The sequence below is a fragment of the Phyllobates terribilis genome, unplaced genomic scaffold, assembly GCF_046119375.1.
Source record: "Phyllobates terribilis strain yellow unplaced genomic scaffold, ASM4611937v1 Scaffold_13__5_contigs__length_258822181, whole genome shotgun sequence".
Classification (NCBI taxonomy): domain Eukaryota; kingdom Metazoa; phylum Chordata; class Amphibia; order Anura; family Dendrobatidae; genus Phyllobates; species Phyllobates terribilis.
Window position 1 is genome coordinate 133,089,143 of NW_027362773.1, and position 18,524 is coordinate 133,107,666.

Below are 18,524 nucleotides of genomic sequence, written 5' to 3' on the forward strand. Positions count from 1 at the left end.
AGAAGTGTAAACTGAGAAACACATTTACTTTTCGGGCTATAAGAGTTAGTGTGAGTGATGCACTGCTACGGCCCGACTAATAGCCTATATTTTTATTATACATCGTCTAGCAAATAAGTGTATGTAATGCATATATTTTTTTTATTCTGTTCTGTATAACAAGTTTGATTTACTAAAATATTATGCAAATCACAGTTCATTGATTTCTTATTAATAATCCTTTGTGTCATTCCACTTACGAATTCCTACTCTGCTTCTAAACACATAGAACTTCCAACTTCAACTACCACATCAACTTCGTCAGAGACGACGAGCCCCACCACTACCACGAGTGAGACAACTCCACCACCAATAGTAACAAGCACAACTCCTCCACCTACATCAACTACATCAGTGACGACAACGAGTCCCACCACTACCACGAGTGTGACAACTTCACCACCAATAGTAACGACCACAGGACCAACTCCAACCAGTAAGTGACACTTAAAACATCTTTCTTTTAGAGACTAGATTAGAAAGAGCAAATAAAAGTCTAAAAAATGTTAATTTAGCTTCTAATTTGTGTCATATATTGATGTTCTCTGCAAAATCAAAGTAGATTATTCTGTCCAGAGATGTTGAATACTGTTAATGAACACAATATTATCAGATCATGTTCAGAAAGTCACAAAGGACCTAAGAGTCCTTTTTTAAATCTCATATCTCCTGCGGACTTCCTTGTTCAACTTGTTTCTGAAGATTAGCTTTCTTCAGAAGATTGGCTTTGCCGTTTTGCCTTTCTGCTGGAGCCTCCAGCATTCTTCTCATGGCTTCCTGAAAATAGAGGCTCACTGGGCCAAAGAGACCTCCTTTGAAGCTTCTACTCCTTTATCACTCAAGTGCATTTTAAATTGATCAATAGAAGTCAGGGAGATGAGTTCTTAAAGGAGCTGCTGCTTTGAACAATAGGCAGATTACAAAATGTCCCTCTGTTGATACCTCCAAATCTCTAAACTTGAAAGCAATAATGCTTAAACTTATATTTTATAACATACCTCTTAGGAACAGAAAGGCATTTAGATTAGCTTTTGATTTATTAAAATATTTGATTGACTGTTTCAGTATAAAATTTCTCCTTATTTCTGTAGCTAGCTGTAACCTGGAATGTGAGTGGACAGAGTGGTTTGATGTGAGTTATCCTAAATATGAACTTGATGGAGGAGATTTCGAGACCTATGACAACATCAGGAATGATGGAAATAAATTGTGTGAGAAGCCAGAAAACATTTCCTGCAGAGCAGAGAGATTTCCAGATATACCACTAGGCCAGTTGGGACAGACTGTGACATGTGATGTCTCCACCGGGCTCATCTGTTACAACAAAGACCAGACAGGGTTCATGCCTGTGTGCTACAACTATGAGATCAGCGTGTGCTGCCCACCTCCTTTACCCGATTGGTGCCAAACTTCAACTCCTGGACCCACCACTACAACAACTACAACTGAGAGCACAACGCCAACCCCAGGTAAAGGAAGGGTGGGTTTATGGTATTCAATGAACGTTGTTGAAGACTAAGTGAAACACTTGGGACTTAAGCAGCTATCATCTTTATTATCGTAACCTGAAGGATTACAGTAAAGAAATTACACAAACAAAGCAAACAGATCAAACAGTAAAATCTAAACAGGAGTTACAGAGATATGAAAATGTGGTGCCCCTGAGGGTTCGACCGCCACAGGGATGCTGCACTTCTCTACTGGAGTGTGGTATTCCTCCTCTGAGGTAAGGACAGTGTGATAGTCGGGACCTAACCTTTTGCATCCAACACCACACTTCTCCACCAGAGGGAAAAAGTAGGCACTAGGTGCTGCTCCCCTGGTTACAGGGAGACTGGGGAACACAAAGTGGTAGGAACCAGTTAGTGGGTGAGGGTGGATGACTTACAAGTTAGTTACACTTTAGATTTCATATTTAATTCAAAGCCATCTTTGATCTTGGCCCTTCGTCCTTTTGCTGGTCCTAGTTAGTCAAGTTCATGTGATTGTACTGTGCTGTCAGACTACTGTGTGTAATGTGACCTCCCTCCGAGAGCGCAAATCCTGTGTGGGCCTGCACCGGCAAGGGACACAGCCCTCGTACCCTGGCCTCGGGACGAGAGGTAGGTTGCAGACAAGGAATGTCTCAACCCAGCCAAGGACCAGGATCAAGAAGGCCCGGAGCTTAAGAGTGTGGCTCCGTAGCAAATGGATCCCAGGCAGGATGCAGACGGAGCGGTGTACGCCACCTGTCCTCGCCATGCTGATATATTCAGAGGGACTCCGGCTGCAAGAGGGGTACTGGCCCTCGACACCCGACCTTGCTACTCTACGTTCTGGATGGGAAAGCCCAGATAGGCCCAGAGGATCCCACCGGGTATCGGACGGAGCGGAGCTGCTACTCGTACCCCTTGTTCTGAGAGGAACCCAGAGGGAGACCCGGCCTATTTGCACACACACACGGACAGGAAGGGAATTGGTCTGTAGTTCAGGAACACTCTGGTGTAAGGTCCCGACTGAATGCTGGACTTACTCGGAGGTTGTCGGACCCCCATCCCTGGTGACCGCAGGACTCCGCGGGGAGCAGGGAGTCGCCTTCCTTTGCCATCTAAGTGAGTAAAGCCTTGGAAGTTCACCCCTATGGCCTCCAGACTATTATTCCTGCGCCACACCGCACGACGCGGCCTCCGTTCTTCCTCTACTACTACTTCCCCCCATCCTCCTGTCCCTCTGCCCTGAGGTCTTGCTCCGCCTGTGGGGAGCAATGAGAACTTTGGCCGCCGTGACACCAGGCCTCGGCGGACTGCAGCAGCGCTGGTGACCCTTCACCAGGTGCCACAGGTGGCGTAGTCGTTAATCAGCCACTCAAACCGGATAAGCCCATACCATCTCTTTCTAATGTGACGGCCCTGAGCACGGGTCGGGCCCGGGCCATGGCTGCATCCCACCTCTCCATCAAGGGCCCGACACCGAGTCCCACAACACCCAGGTAAAACACGGGCTTTACGAGTAGAGGCATCACAAAAATGCTGTAACAGTTGATACAGCACCATCAGCTGACTGCTCTTTAGAGTCTCTTAGCATAAGCCAGCAGCTGTTGTATATTCTAAAAGAGCCATCACTAAATGAATAGTAAGAGTTCAAACCTATGACTCACCCACGAATCCGAAGAATAAAGGGGCCACAGCACTGTATTAGTGTTGCTATTAATCTACATCTCTACGTTTTCCAGGCTGTGTAGTAACTGCAGCAATTTCCTTTTATATGAATGGAGCCACAAAGCATTTACCGGCACAGTGGGTGGCCAAGGATATGGCAGGATAGAAAGAATGACAAATCATGGTAGAGAAGTGTAAACTGTAAAACAAATTAACTTTTCGGGCTATAAGAGTTAGTGTGAGTGACGCAGTGCTCCGACCCGACTAATAGCTTATATTTTTATTATAGATCGTCTAGCAAATAAGTGTATGTGATCATATATTTTTTTATTCTGTGCTGTATAACAAGTCTGATTTACTAAAATATCATGCAAAGCACAGTTCATTGATTTCTTATTAGCAATCCTTGGTGTCATTCAACCTACTAATTCCTACTCTGCTTCTAAACACATAGAAATTCCAACTTCAACTACCACTTCCACTACGTCAGAAACAACGACGAGCCCCACCACTACCACGAGTGAGACAACTCCACCACCAATAGTAACAAGCACAACTCCTCCACCTACATCAACTGCATCAGTGACGACTACAACGATTCCCACCACTACCACGAGTGAGACAACTTCACCACCAATAGTAACAAGCACAACTCCTCCACCTACATCAACTGCATCAGTGACGACTACACAGATTCCCACCACTACCACTAGTGTGACAGCTTCACCACCAATAGTAACGACCACAGGACCAACTCCAACCCGTAAGTGACACTTAACACATCTTTGTTTTAGAGACTAGATTAGAAAGAGCAAATACTAGTCTAAAAAATGTTAATTTAGCTTCTAATTTGTGTCATATATTGATGTTTTCTGCAAAATTAAAGTCGATTTTTCTGTCCAGAGATGTTGAATACTGTTAATGAACACAATATTATCAAATCATGTTCAGAAAGTCACAAAAGACCTAAGAGTCCTTTTTCAAATGTAATATCTCCTGCGGACTTCCTGGTTCAACTTCTTTCTGAAGATTAGCTTTCTTCAGAAGATTGGCTTTGCCGTTTTGCCTTTCTGCTGGAGCCTCCAGCATTCTTCTCATGGCTTCCTGAAAATAGAGGCTCACTGGGCCAAAGTGACCTCCTTAGAAGCTTCTACTCCTTTATCACTCAAGTGCATTTTAAATTGATCAATATAAGTCAGGGAGATGAGTTCTTAAAGGAGCTGCTGCTTTGAACAATAGGCAGATTACAAAATGTCCCTCTGTTGATACCTCCAAATCTCTAAACTTAAAAGCAATAATGCCTAAACTTATATTTTATAACATACCTCTTAGGAACAGAAAGGCATTTAGATTAGCTTTTGATTAATTAAAATATTTGATTGACTGTTTCAGTATAAAACTTCTCCTTATGTCTGTAGCTAGCTGTAACCTGGAATGTGAGTGGACAGAGTGGTTCGATGTGAGTTATCCTAAATATGAACTTGATGGAGGAGATTTCGAGACCTATGACAACATCAGAAATGACGGAAATACATTGTGTGAGAAGCCAGAAAACATTTCCTGCAGAGCAGAAAGGTTTCCAGATATACCACTAGGCCAGTTGGGACAGACTGTGACATGTGATGTCTCCACCGGGCTCATCTGTTACAACAAAGACCAGACAGGGTTCATGCCTGTGTGCTACAACTATGAGATCAGCGTGTGCTGCCCACCTCCTTTACCCGAGTGGTGCCAAACTTCAACTCCTGAACCCACCACTACAACAACTACAACTGAGAGCACAACGCCAACCCCAGGTAAAGGAAGGGTGGGTTTATGGTATTCAATGAACGTTGTTGAAGACTAAGTGAAACACTTGGGACTTTAAGCAACTATCATCTCCATTATCACAACCTGAAGGATTACAGTAAAGAAATTACACAAACAAAGCAAAGAGATCAAACAGTAAAATCTAAACAGGAGTTACAGAGATATGAAAATACTGTAACAGTTGACACAGCACCATCAGCTGACTGCTCTTTATTGTCTCTTAGCATAAGCCAGCAGCTGTTTTATATTCTAAAAGAGCCATCACTAAATGAATAGTAAGAGATCAAACCTATGGCTCACCCACCAATTCGAAGAATAAAGGGGCCACAGCACTGTATTAGTGTTGCTAATAATCTAAATCTCTTCCTAACTTTTCCAGGCTGTGTAGCAACTGCAGCAACTTTCTTTTATATGAATGGAGCCACAAAGCATTTCCCGGCACAGTGGGTGGCCAAGGATATGGCAGGATAGAAAGAATGACAAATCATGGTAGAGAAGTGTAAACTGAAAAACAAATTTACTTTTCGGGCTATAAGAGTTAATATGAGTGATGCAGTGCTCCGGCCCGACTAAAAGCCTATATTTTTATTATACATCGTCTAGCAAATAAGTGTATGTAATGCATATATTTTTTTTATTCTGTTCTGTATAACAAGTCTGATTTACTAAAATATTATGCAAAGCGCAGTTCATAGATTTCTTATTAGTAATCCTTGGTGTTATTCCACTTACTAATTCCTACTCTGCTTCTAAACACAAAGAACCTCCAACTTCAACAACCACATCAACTACATCAGAGACTACGACGAGTCCCACCACTACCACGAGTGAGACAACTCCACCTAACATGCTGAAGAAACTTCTAGGTTCAGTTCATTGAGGCTAGTGGCCGCAGTGAAACATATCTCCCCCCACATATTCTGTCAATATATATATATATATATATATATATATATATATATATACATACATGTATATAATATGCATTTATACAAGGTGGATAATGTCTGTTATTCTGCTCTGTATAACGTCAGCTTAAAAGCACAGTGTAGCACTGGTGGGTGTGGATGGGCCGGCCTTACCCTGGAGTGGCATACCTAAGTGACTACTGGGTATTCACTAGATCCTCTGATGGTGAGGATAGGCTTTGCCACAGATAGCCACCAGGTATCGCTCCAGGGCAGTCGACGAGTCTGCAGCAGCTGATCGGAAGGTCCGAAGCGTGACTACGAGGTACAGGAGGGCAAGACAGAAGCGTAGTCAGAAGGTTGAGGCAGGCAGCACAGGATCAGTAAATGTAGCAGATGTCAGGAGCAGAGAGGTCAGACAAGACAGATAAAGAAGCAAGGTCATTATCGGGAGACAGAATATGGTGATATGCATGAACAGGTGCTAGCAGACTAGGAATGGTAGGTGAAGTCATCTGATATACCACCTGTAGGATGCGGTAGATACAAATTCCTGCAAAGTTCAGCCAACATACAGCAGGATAAACATAGTTGATTCTTCTCTTTTTATCAACCCAATTATTGTTAATTATTTCCCCACTTGAAATCATACAGAATCTACAACTCCAACTACTACATCAACTACAACTACGACCCCCACTACCACTAGCGTGACCACAACTCCGCCAACCACAGAAACAACCACACAATGTCAAACAGAGACTGAGGAAACCACTCCAATAGGTGAGTAACCACTTGAAACTTCTTTATTTTTTTAGACAAAGTTTTCTTTAAAGGCAACTTGTCACCAGTAAAAACGCTATTAACCTGCAGATGTGGGGTTAATCTGCAGGTTAATAGCATTATTAATGTACCCGGCGCCTGCATGTAGCCGAACACTTGGGGGAGAAAATTAACTTTATGTCCCCCAGCAGCGTTGGTTTCAGCCACGGGGGCTGCGCTGGCGTGTGTTCAGAGCAGCAGCTGTAACCGCGACCCTGGCCCGGACTGACACTGGCTCTGCATTCAGTCAGTCATTGCCGGGGGCACAGTTACAGCCACTGCTGTGTATATTCAGAGCGGTGATTGAACCCACGCCACCCCCATAACTGAAGCCTGAACACGGGGGAATAAAGTTAATTTCCTCCCCACAGTGTTGGTTCCGGGTAGGTTAATAATGCTGTTCACCTGCAGATTAACCCCATATCTTCAGGTTAATAGCGTTTTTCCTGGTGACATTTTGCCTTTAAAGAAAAAAGCATAATTCAGCTAGTCTGGAAAAAGGGTAAATTGACTTACTAGATGTGTCATAGGTAGATCTCTGCCTTATCAAATTGTGTGAACTTGTAGACCTGAGATGGTGGAAATTGTAGTTGGGATATTAGGATTTTGTAGGGATTAGGACATTGTGCTACTTAATGCATTGCTATGACCGGTAAGTAAGACTGTATATGTCCGAATAAGGTCTGTGATGGTTACTACACAGATACGGTAACATCAGCCATCCATGGGGCTCTATTATAAGAACATGTATATTGCATGGTATACTTTTTTGTCGTGGTACTCTTCATAGGAAAGGACAATTTCCAGAACTTTCCAATATGGTTAAATAGAACACTCTTTTGACCTCCATCTAGTGAAGAGGGCCTATGTAAACACCTGTGTATACCCCGGGAGTTTCCCCAGCGTATATGAATGTAATTATCCTAAGGTTAAGTGCCTATTGCATTTGTGCACTATGTTCAATACACATGCTAGTAAAAGCTTGACATATCTGTTTTAATAGGCTCCTATTCGCCAAACGGATGTCAAAAGATTGCCTTTTGATCTCCAACAGACTGGTATGCATCTGCATACAATATATTATTTTTCTACTGTAGGGTCTAATTGTGGATGGATAAAACAACATTTATTAAAACTATCCCTATCTCCTTGCGTCTTGCTGAAGGTTGAGGAACACTGGACATTAGTGATGTCTAGAGATGAGCGTTGTTCTACTCGAACTGTTCGGCAATCTCAAATTCGAGCTGTTTTGGGCGGTGTTCGAGCCATTCGGCGAACACGAACAATTTGAGAAAAATTCGGCTGTTCGAGGTTATGTTCGATAACTGTTCGTGCACCAAAATCATAACTGGATTTTTTCTCAGTAATGATGAAAATTAATGTTAATACGCAGTTTGAGTGTACAGCGGGGTGGGGGGAGGGGCAGGGGATGGATCTCTGCAGGAACAATGAAGATCTCCATTTTTTTTTCTCTTTCCCGCATTTACAGTGGGGAGGTGCAATCTGTCAGCCTATCAGCAGCGCACACACGGAGCGAAGTGCTTTTTTTCACACAAGCAAGGGCATGTGTCATTGGCAGTGTATGTCACATGTCCTTGCCCTATAAGACCAAGCCATTTTCCCCGTCGCCACCATTTTCTCACTGCTGCAGCTGCGTGTTAGACGGCACCGCTGTTGCTGTGTGCGCTATACCTTGTTAATTTCAAGCCAATTTTCGCACAAATATACAGATAGCTTGGGAGTAGGGAATAGTTGTGATTGCAGTCCTTTTAAGGACTAGGTTACAGCATTTCCTATGACTTTTATCAGGGAGGTCTGTGCTCTTAAATAGATAGGTTGTGGGAGTAAAGACTAATTGTAATTGGAGTCCTTTTCAGGACTAGGTTACATCAGTTCCTATCAGTTTTTGCCAGGCAGGTCTGTGCCAGTGCTGTGCAAGTTTTTTTCACAGCATTTGGCTGAATCTAGCAAAGCTAATCCTTTTTGGCCTATTGCAGAGTGTGTTAGTCAGTGGAGTAGCCTATCTGTGTTGCAAGATATACCACCTGTGTATAGAATACCAATTTTTTTACTGCACCTAGTGAAGTAAAATCTTTTGGGCATAGCATCATTCTATTAGTCCATATATACTGACCTCCATCAGGTTGCAAATTAAAACTAATTTTTATCTGCATCTACAGTACCTCTGAAAAAATATTTGGGCTTCTAGCAGTGTGTGGGACTTGTTCTATTAGTCCATCTATACTGACCTCCATCAGGTTGCAAACTGAATATATTTTTTTCTGCATCTACCTCTGAAAAAATATTTGGCCTTCTAATAGTGTGTCGGACTTTCTCTATTAGTCCATCTATACTGACCTCCATCAGGTTGCAAATTAAAAATAATTTTTATCTGCATCTACAGTACCTCTGAAAAAATATTTGGGCTTCTAGCTGTGTGCGGGACTTGTTGTATTAGTCCATCTATACTGACCTCCATCAGGTTGCAAACTGAATATATTTTTTTCTGCATCTACCTCTGAAAAAATATTTGGCCTTCTAGTAGTGTGTCGGACTTTCTCTATTAGTCCATCTATACTGACCTCCATCAGGTTGCAAATTAAAAATAATTTTTATCTGCATCTACAGTACCTCTGAAAAAATATTTGGGCTTCTAGCTGTGTGCGGGACTTGTTGTATTAGTCCATCTATACTGACCTCCATCAGGTTGCAAACTGAATATATTTTTTTCTGCATCTACCTCTGAAAAAATATTTGGCCTTCTAGTAGTGTGTCGGACTTTCTCTATTAGTCCATCTATACTGACCTCCATCAGGTTGCAAATTAAAACTAATTTTTATCTGCATCTACAGTACCTCTGAAAAAATATTTGGGCTTCTAGCTGTGTGCGGGACTTGTTCTATTAGTCCATCTATACTGACCTCCATCAGGTTGCAAACTGAATATATTTTTTTCTGCATCTACCTCTGAAAAAATATTTGGCCTTCTAGTAGTGTGTCGGACTTTCTCTATTAGTCCATCTATACTGACCTCCATCAGGTTGCAAATTAAAAATAATTTTTATCTGCATCTACAGTACCTCTGAAAAAATATTTGGGCTTCTAGCTGTGTGCGGGACTTGTTGTATTAGTCCATCTATACTGACCTCCATCAGGTTGCAAACTGAATATATATTTTTCTGCATCTACCTCTGAAAAAATATTTGGCCTTCTAGTAGTGTGTCGGACTTTCTCTATTAGTCCATCTATACTGACCTCCATCAGGTTGCAAATTAAAACTAATTTTTATCTGCATCTACAGTACCTCTGAAAAAATATTTGGGCTTCTAGCAGTGTGTGGGACTTGTATTAGTCCATCTATACTGACCTCCATCAGGTTGCAAACTGAATATATTTTTTTCTGCATCTACCTCTGAAAAAATATTTGGCCTTCTAGTAGTGTGTCGGACTTTCTCTATTAGTCCATCTATACTGACCTCCATCAGGTTGCAAATTAAAAATAATTTTTATCTGCATCTACAGTACCTCTGAAAAAATATTTGGGCTTCTAGCTGTGTGCGGGACTTGTTGTATTAGTCCATCTATACTGACCTCCATCAGGTTGCAAACTGAATATATTTTTTTCTGCATCTACCTCTGAAAAAATATTTGGCCTTCTAGTAGTGTGTCGGACTTTCTCTATTAGTCCATCTATACTGACCTCCATCAGGTTGCAAATTAAAAATAATTTTTATCTGCATCTACAGTACCTCTGAAAAAATATTTGGGCTTCTAGCTGTGTGCGGGACTTGTTGTATTAGTCCATCTATACTGACCTCCATCAGGTTGCAAACTGAATATATTTTTTTCTGCATCTACCTCTGAAAAAATATTTGGCCTTCTAGTAGTGTGTCGGCCTTTCTCTATTAGTCCATCTATACTGACCTCCATCAGGTTGCAAATTAAAAATAATTTTTATCTGCATCTACAGTACCTCTGAAAAAATATTTGGGCTTCTAGCTGTGTGCGGGACTTGTATTAGTCCATCTATACTGACCTCCATCAGGTTGCAAACTGAATATATTTTTTTCTGCATCTACCTCTGAAAAAATATTTGGCCTTCTAGTAGTGTGTCGGACTTTCTCTATTAGTCCATCTATACTGACCTCCATCAGGTTGCAAATTAAAAATAATTTTTATCTGCATCTACAGTACCTCTGAAAAAATATTTGGGCTTCTAGCTGTGTGCGGGACTTGTTGTATTAGTCCATCTATGCTGACCTCCATCAGGTTGCAAACTGAATATATTTTTTTCTGCATCTACCTCTGAAAAAATATTTGGCCTTCTAGTAGTGTGTCGGACTTTCTCTATTAGTCCATCTATACTGACCTCCATCAGGTTGCAAATTAAAACTAATTTTTATCTGCATCTACAGTACCTCTGAAAAAATATTTGGGCTTCTAGCAGTGTGCGGGACTTGTTCTATTAGTCCATCTATACTGACCTCCATCAGGTTGCAAACTGAATATATTTTTTTCTGCATCTACCTCTGAAAAAATATTTGGCCTTCTAGTAGTGTGTCAGACTTTCTCTATTAGTCCATATATACTGACCTCCATCAGGTTGCAAATTAAAAATTATTTTTATCTGCATCTACAGTACCTCTGAAAAAATATTTGGGCTTCTAGCTGTGTGCGGGACTTGTTCTATTAGTCCATCTATACTGACCTCCATCAGGTTGCAAACTGAATATATTTTTTTCTGCATCTACCTCTGAAAAAATATTTGGACTTCTAGTAGTGTGTCGGACTTTCTCTATTAGTCCATCTATACTGACCTCCATCAGGTTGCAAATTAAAAATAATTTTTATCTGCATCTACAGTACCTCTGAAAGAATATTTGGGCTTCTAGCTGTGTGCGGGACTTGTTGTATTAGTCCATCTATACTGACCTCCATCAGGTTGCAAACTGAATATATTTTTTTCTGCATCTACCTCTGAAAAAATATTTGGCCTTCTAGTAGTGTGTCGGACTTTCTCTATTAGTCCATCTATACTGACCTCCATCAGGTTGCAAATTAAAACTAATTTTTATCTGCATCTACAGTACCTCTGAAAAAATATTTGGGCTTCTAGCAGTGTGCGGGACTTGTTCTATTAGTCCATCTATACTGACCTCCATCAGGTTGCAAACTGAATATATTTTTTTCTGCATCTACCTCTGAAAAAATATTTGGCCTTCTAGTAGTGTGTCGGACTTTCTCTATTAGTCCATCTATACTGACCTCCATCAGGTTGCAAATTAAAACTAATTTTTATCTGCATCTACAGTACCTCTGAAAAAATATTTGGGCTTCTAGCAGTGTGTGGGACTTGTTGTATTAGTCCATCTATACTGACCTCCATCAGGTTGCAAACTGAATATATTTTTTTCTGCATCTACCTCTGAAAAAATATTTGGCCTTCTAGTAGTGTGTCGGACTTTCTCTATTAGTCCATCTATACTGACCTTCATCAGGTTGCAAATTAAAACTAATTTTTATCTGCATCTACAGTACCTCTGAAAAAATATTTGGGCTTCTAGCTGTGTGCGGGACTTGTTGTATTAGTCCATCTATACTGACCTCCATCAGGTTGCAAATTCAAAATAATTTTTTTCTGCATCTAACCCAGCCAATAGTTTTGGCCTAATACCACAGTTTGGCCACTCAGCTCTGCTCGGTTACCATCCATTGTTTTTTTGTGCAAACAACTCCAGAGTTGTGAATTAGTTAACCACCAAAATGAGTGGAAAAAGGCCTGCTGCTGGTGGAAAGGGGAATAGGCGTGTTGGGAAGGGGAAAAAATGTTGTGTCCGTGGGGTAGGTGTTAAAGCAACAGTAACATCTGCAGAAGAAAGACCATCTTCCAGCCAAACTAAAATGTCTACTTCTTTTAGCGGATAATGTGATAAGATCCCTTTCTTACGGCCACGCCAATCGCTACAAATTCCAGATGAGGCACAAAAACAGCAGGTGCTTCAACGGATATCAAGTGCTCCTTTAAGTGGGCTCTCCTCCACATCAACTTCAACATCACAAATACTCCAGTCCTCAAAGGTGTCACCCAAATCGCACTTGCTTCCTCACAGCTCCCAAATCTCCAGCTGCCCGTCTGAGTATGAGGTAGAACAGATGGTTGAGTCTGCAGAGCTGTTTACTCATACTATAGCCTGGGAATCAGAGGTCGACTCCAGCGCTTCTGTGAATCCAGACGAGGAAATGATCTGCACTGATGCCCAGAATCTTTATGAGTCGGATCCAGGACCAGACGCAGAAGGTTCTGACCATAATGTAGACCCTCATTCCCAAACTGTAACTCCTGTTGGTGGAGACAATGAGGAAGACGATGATAAGACTCAAATACCTGATTGGAGCGACAACTTTAGTTTTTTGTCAGGGCAGGAACAGGTTGGCTCTGAGGACGACGGGTGTGATAACGCACAGGGTGATGATGATGAGGTCGGAGATCCCACTTACTGTCAACCCACAGTCAGCCAAGAGATGAGGTCAGCAGAGGAGGTGGAGGAAGATGCTAGTGACGACGAGGTCAGGTTGCGCCTTCCTGGACAGAGACGTAGTACTGGAAGCACGTCAACAACTGCATCCTCAAACACAACTCTGCCTCTCACCACAAGTCGTGGTGGCTCTTCAGGTCGCATGGGTGCTAAGCCTTGCATAGCCTGGGCATTTTTTCAGATCGATAAAGATGACCCAACTCGTGTTATCTGTAACATTTGTCAGCAAAAGCTAAGTAGAGGCCAAAAAATACATAGTTTGAGTACTTCATGCATGAACCGGCACATGGACATGAAGCATAAGTTGCAGTGGGAAGCTCAGTGTGCTACAATGCGGTCTAGCCGGCCGGGCCAACCACCGTCTGCCATATCTTGTGCATCCGCGGCCTCTTCATCCTCTGTGACTGGGGGGACAGCAGTCACACCTGTTTTGGGGCGCAGACCTGCCACCTCTTTACCCGCAACAGCCAGCGTGATTGGCAGGTCATCATTTTCTTTGGAGGTGGTAACACCAGCTGGTCTTGAGCGCTGTCCGACATCGATAGCACCACCTTTGGATCAAGGCAACCTAACATGTCCGCCTGCATCTTCCTCACAGACCGGCAGTTTGCCGGGGACACCCTTATCAACCCCGTCTAAGCACAATAGCCAGCCCTCGGTCCCTCAGATGTGGACAAGTAAAAGACCATTTCCTCCTAGCCATGAGAAAGCTAAGAGGTTGAATTTCACCATCTGCAAGCTCTTGGCTACAGAAATGCTGCCTTTCCGCCTGGTGGACACAGAGGATTTTCGAGACCTTATGTCCGTCGCAGTGCCCCAGTACCAGATGCCCAGTCGGCACTACTTCTCAAAGAAAGGTGTGCCTGCGCTCCACCAGCATGTCGCACACAACATCACCGCTTCTTTGAGAAACTCTGTGTGTGACAGGGTGCATTTCACCACAGACACTTGGACGAGTAGGCATGGACAGGGGCGTTACATGTCGCTGACTGGGCACTGGGTAACTATGGTGACAGCAGGACAAGGGGCTGCTGTCCAAGTCTTGCCGTCCCCACGAGTTGTGCGTCAATCCTCTTTATGTCAAAGTTCCTCCACTGCTTCTGCCTCCTCAACCTCCTCTCGGTCTTCCACCTGCACCCAAAGCCTGTCTGGTCATGCCACAAGCTTTCTAACTGCGCAGAAGGGATCCTGCACACCTCCTTACTATGCTGGCAGTAGGGCTCAACGTCATCAGGCGGTTTTTACATTGAAATGTCTGGGAAATGTGAGTCACACAGCTGAGGAGTTGTGGTCAGCTCTGGAGAACCAATTTCATGAATGGTTGTCTCCACTGGACCTGAAACCAGGGAAGGCCGTGTGCGACAATGCTGCAAACCTGGGTGCGGCCCTTCGCCGGGGCAATGTCACACACGTGCCTTGTATGGCTCACGTGTTGAACCTGGTTGTCCAGCAATTTTTAGCCCACTATCCCAGACTAGATGGCCTTCTGCAGAGGGCACGGTCGCTGTGTGCTCACTTCCGCCGTTCGCATCCCGCAGCTCAGCGACTTACATCTCTACAGAAGTCGTTGGGCCTGCCACTTCACCGGCTAAAATGCGATGTGCCTACCCGGTGGAATTCAACTCTGCACATGTTGCAGCGACTGTGGCAGCACCGACAAGCCCTGGTGCAATACGTTCTGACGTATAGCCTGGGCCAACGAGATTCAGAGGTGGGGCAAATCACGCTGGAGGAGTGGTCTCAGATCAGGGACCTATGCACCCTTCTGCACAGTTTTGAAATGGCGACGAAGATGTTTAGTGCTGACGATGCCATTATCAGCATGACTATTCCGGTGATTTACATGCTGGAGCACATGTTAAACAGAATTCGGAGTCAGGTGGTGGCACAAGAGGAGGTGGAGGAAGTAGAGGAGGAGGAGTTGTATGCGGAAGGGCTAACATCTGCAAGGTCCAGAAGGTCGGCAGCACCAAGGCGGCAGGCATGTGAGGGTGGGGGAGATGGTTTTACCAGGGCGCATGGTAGCAGCCAAACTAGTGAGGAAGGTGCAGGAGCCCAGGAAGAAGTGGAGGACGAACTGATGGAAGACTCATCAGATGAGGGAGACTTTGATCACATTTCTGTTGTGCGAGGTTGGGGGGAGAGGACAGAGGAAGGAAGCATGATTGTTACCTCGCCACCAACACAACAGGGACTTGGTGCTCATGGATGCGCAACACACATGAGTGCCTTCTTGCTGCACTACCTGCAACATGACCCTCGAATTGTGAGAATTAGAAATAATCCTGACTACTGGGTTGCCACACTGTTAGATCCCCGGTACAAAAGTAAATTTGCAGAAATTATTCCTGCCATAGAAAGGGATGCACGCATGCAGGAGTATCAGCAGAGACTGTTGCAGAATCTTACATGTGCTTTTCCACAAAATACCAGTGGTGCACGTAGTGAATCTCACAGTTCCAACTTGCCAACCGTGGGACCGTCAAGTGTTCAGCACTCAAACCGTAACAGAACCACAGTATCTGCTGGTAACATCAATTTTGCGGAATCATTTCACCACTTTTTTAGCCCATCCTTTGCAAGGCCACAGGAGACAAGAAGTCTGACACATAGTCAACGCCTAGAGACGATGGTACAGGAGTATCTCCAAGTAAACATTGAAGCCACGACTGTGTCACTGGACCCTTGCTCTTTTTGGGCTTCCAATCTGGATAAATGGCCGGAGCTAGCCACTTACGCCTTGGAGATCTTGTCATGCCCCGCAGCCAGCGTTCTGTCTGAACGTGTGTTCAGCGCTGCTGGTGGTGTGCTGACAGATAAGCGCACGCGGCTCTCCACTGATAATGTAGACAGACTCACGTTCATAAAGATGAACAAATCATGGATCCGAAACGACTTTTCTACCCCTGTGTCATCCTGGGGAGAGTAAAAGCTTGATGATTGGTTAAAATCACCCTACCAAACGTTTTAAGCTTTCAAATTACTAATCATGTTTATCTGTATCTTGACTGGAAAATAATTTGGGCTTTGTAGCAGTGTGCAGCACTGATCCTATTAGGCCATCTATAATAAGCTCCACCAGATTTAAAATTAAAAATAATTTTTAGCTGCATCTAGCCCGGAAAATAATTTTGGGGCTCCGAGATGCGCAAGACACATAAGTGCCTTCTTGCTGCACTACCTGCAGCATGACCCTCATATTGTCAGAATTCGAAGTAATCATGACTACTGGGTTGCCACACTCTTAGATCCCCCAAACTTTTCGATCAACCATTTCATTTTAATAAAGACCAAAAAAATGGTCATTTTTGAAATTATAAGCATTAGCAGGTTGTTAGAAACTGAAATCAAACAGTTTTCAACTCAAAACTTTATTCTAGGTGATGTTACATTTTCACATAGGACCCCTTGTTCGAAAGGAGCTTCTGAACTCTCTCGTCCATTGAATTTGTCAGGTTTTGGATGGTTTCTGCTTCAATTGTTTTGCATGAGGACAGAATACCCTCCCAGAGCTGTTGCTTAGATGTGAACTGCCTCCCGCCATCATAGACACTCCTTTTAATGATGCTCCAAAGGTTCTGAATGGGGTAGAGGTCAGGGGAGCATGGGGGTCACACCATAAGTTTGTCCCCTTTTATGCCCATATCAGCCAGAGATGCAGATGTTTTATGTGCAGCATGAGATGGTGCATTATCATGCAGAAAAATGATCTTGCTGTGAAATACACGGTTCTTCTTCTTGAACCATGGCAGGAAGTGCTGTTTGAGAAAATCCACATACATTATGGAGTTCATCTTTAGCGCCTTCAGGGATCCTAAAGGGGCCGACAATCTCTCTCCCCATGATTCCAGCCCAAAACATTACTCCACCTCCTCCTTGTTGGCGCTGTAGCCGTGTTTGCGTGGGGTGTCCATCAACCAGCCATCCTCCACTCCATCCATCTGGACCATCGAGCGCTGCACGGCACTCATCCGTGAACAAAACAGTTTTGAAATCAGTCTTCATGTAATGTTTGGCCCACTGGAGCCGTTTCTGCTTGTGTGAAGTGGATAGAGGAGGTCGACAGGATGGCGTATGCACAGCTGCAAACCTCTGAAGGACCCTGCATCTTGTTGTTCGGGGGACGTTGGAGGCACAAGCAGCTTCAAAAACTTGTCTGCTGCTATGACAAGGCTTTTTTGCCGCTGCTCTTTCAACCTGACGTAATTGCCTGTAGGAAAGAGTCCTCAATTTGCCCTTATCAGCACGCACACGTGTGTACTGTGAATCAGCTACATACTTCTTGATTGCCAAGACACTTCATCCTGATCATCGCACAATGTTGATTGTAGTCATGCCTTGACCTAAACACTCCACAATTTGTTGCTTCTCAGCAGCCGACACATCCTTTTTCTTTCCCATTTTGGCAGAAAATGTAGGCTGCTTAATAATGTGAGAGAGCCTTCTTAAGTAGTCTTGCCTTTCATTGGACACACCTGCCAAACTAATTAGCACAGGTGTCTGCAATTGCTTACAGTGATATAAAGAGCCCTGACACACATCACCATCAATGAGTTTAACTGACAAACAAACAAATTCTTCCCTTATCACTCCTAAACACTTTTTGCATAATAATTTGGAACGCGGTGTACATGTGCTTTTCCACAAAACACCAGCGGTTCACGTAGTGAATCTTACAGTTCTAACTTGCCAACCGTGGTCTGTATGGAATTGTTCAATAAAGGGCCCAAAATTAAGATAACATAGATGGGAGAGGTCTCTATGAATAGGAATTCCTAAGTATTTGATACCCTGTGAGGGCCAGGCAAAGGGAAAGTTGGACTGGATGGAATCCTATATGGATTTGGGGAGGGAGACATCGAGGGCCTCAGACTTCGCTGCATTGATTTTAAAATTTTACCATGTAACAAAGTGATCTATTTCAGCCATAACAGCATGGATGGATATATGTGATTGAGTGATATATACTAGGACATCATCAGCAAATAGAGAGCACTTGTACTCGGTGCCTCCCACCTCAATCCACCTAATATTGGGGTTATGGCGAATTGATGAGAGCAGGTGCTCCGTCACTAGGATGTATAAGAGAGGGGACAGAGGACATCCCTGCCTTGTCCCATTGGTGATTGTGAAAGGTGATGAAAATGTTCTGACTCACCCCCTGGGCCTTGGGACACCCGGAGCCGGACCCTTTTTGGTGGATGCTGGTGGTTGTAGTCTTCGTGGCGGCGACCCGGTTCCGTGGCTCAGGGCGGTCAAACCAGTGGCGGAACT

General features: G+C 43.6%; 1 protein-coding gene across 7 annotated transcripts in view; it reads left to right on the forward strand.

Moving 5' to 3' along the window:
- The window catches only part of LOC141174067 (mucin-2-like), a 117,782-nt gene that overhangs the window by 52,209 nt on the left and 47,049 nt on the right, over nt 1–18,524 (forward strand). For 4 of the 7 annotated variants that reach the window (XM_073658702.1, XM_073658703.1, XM_073658706.1 and 1 more), the window contains 5 exons: nt 269–475; nt 1,131–1,508; nt 3,631–3,939; nt 4,595–4,972; nt 6,548–6,676. In XM_073658702.1, the coding sequence (XP_073514803.1) occupies nt 269–475; nt 1,131–1,508; nt 3,631–3,939; nt 4,595–4,972; nt 6,548–6,676 (1,401 nt within the window). The remainder of the gene's footprint in view (nt 1–268; nt 476–1,130; nt 1,509–3,630; nt 3,940–4,594; nt 4,973–6,547; nt 6,677–18,524) is intronic. The other 3 variants (XM_073658705.1, XM_073658707.1, XM_073658708.1) reach the window with 3 other exon arrangements.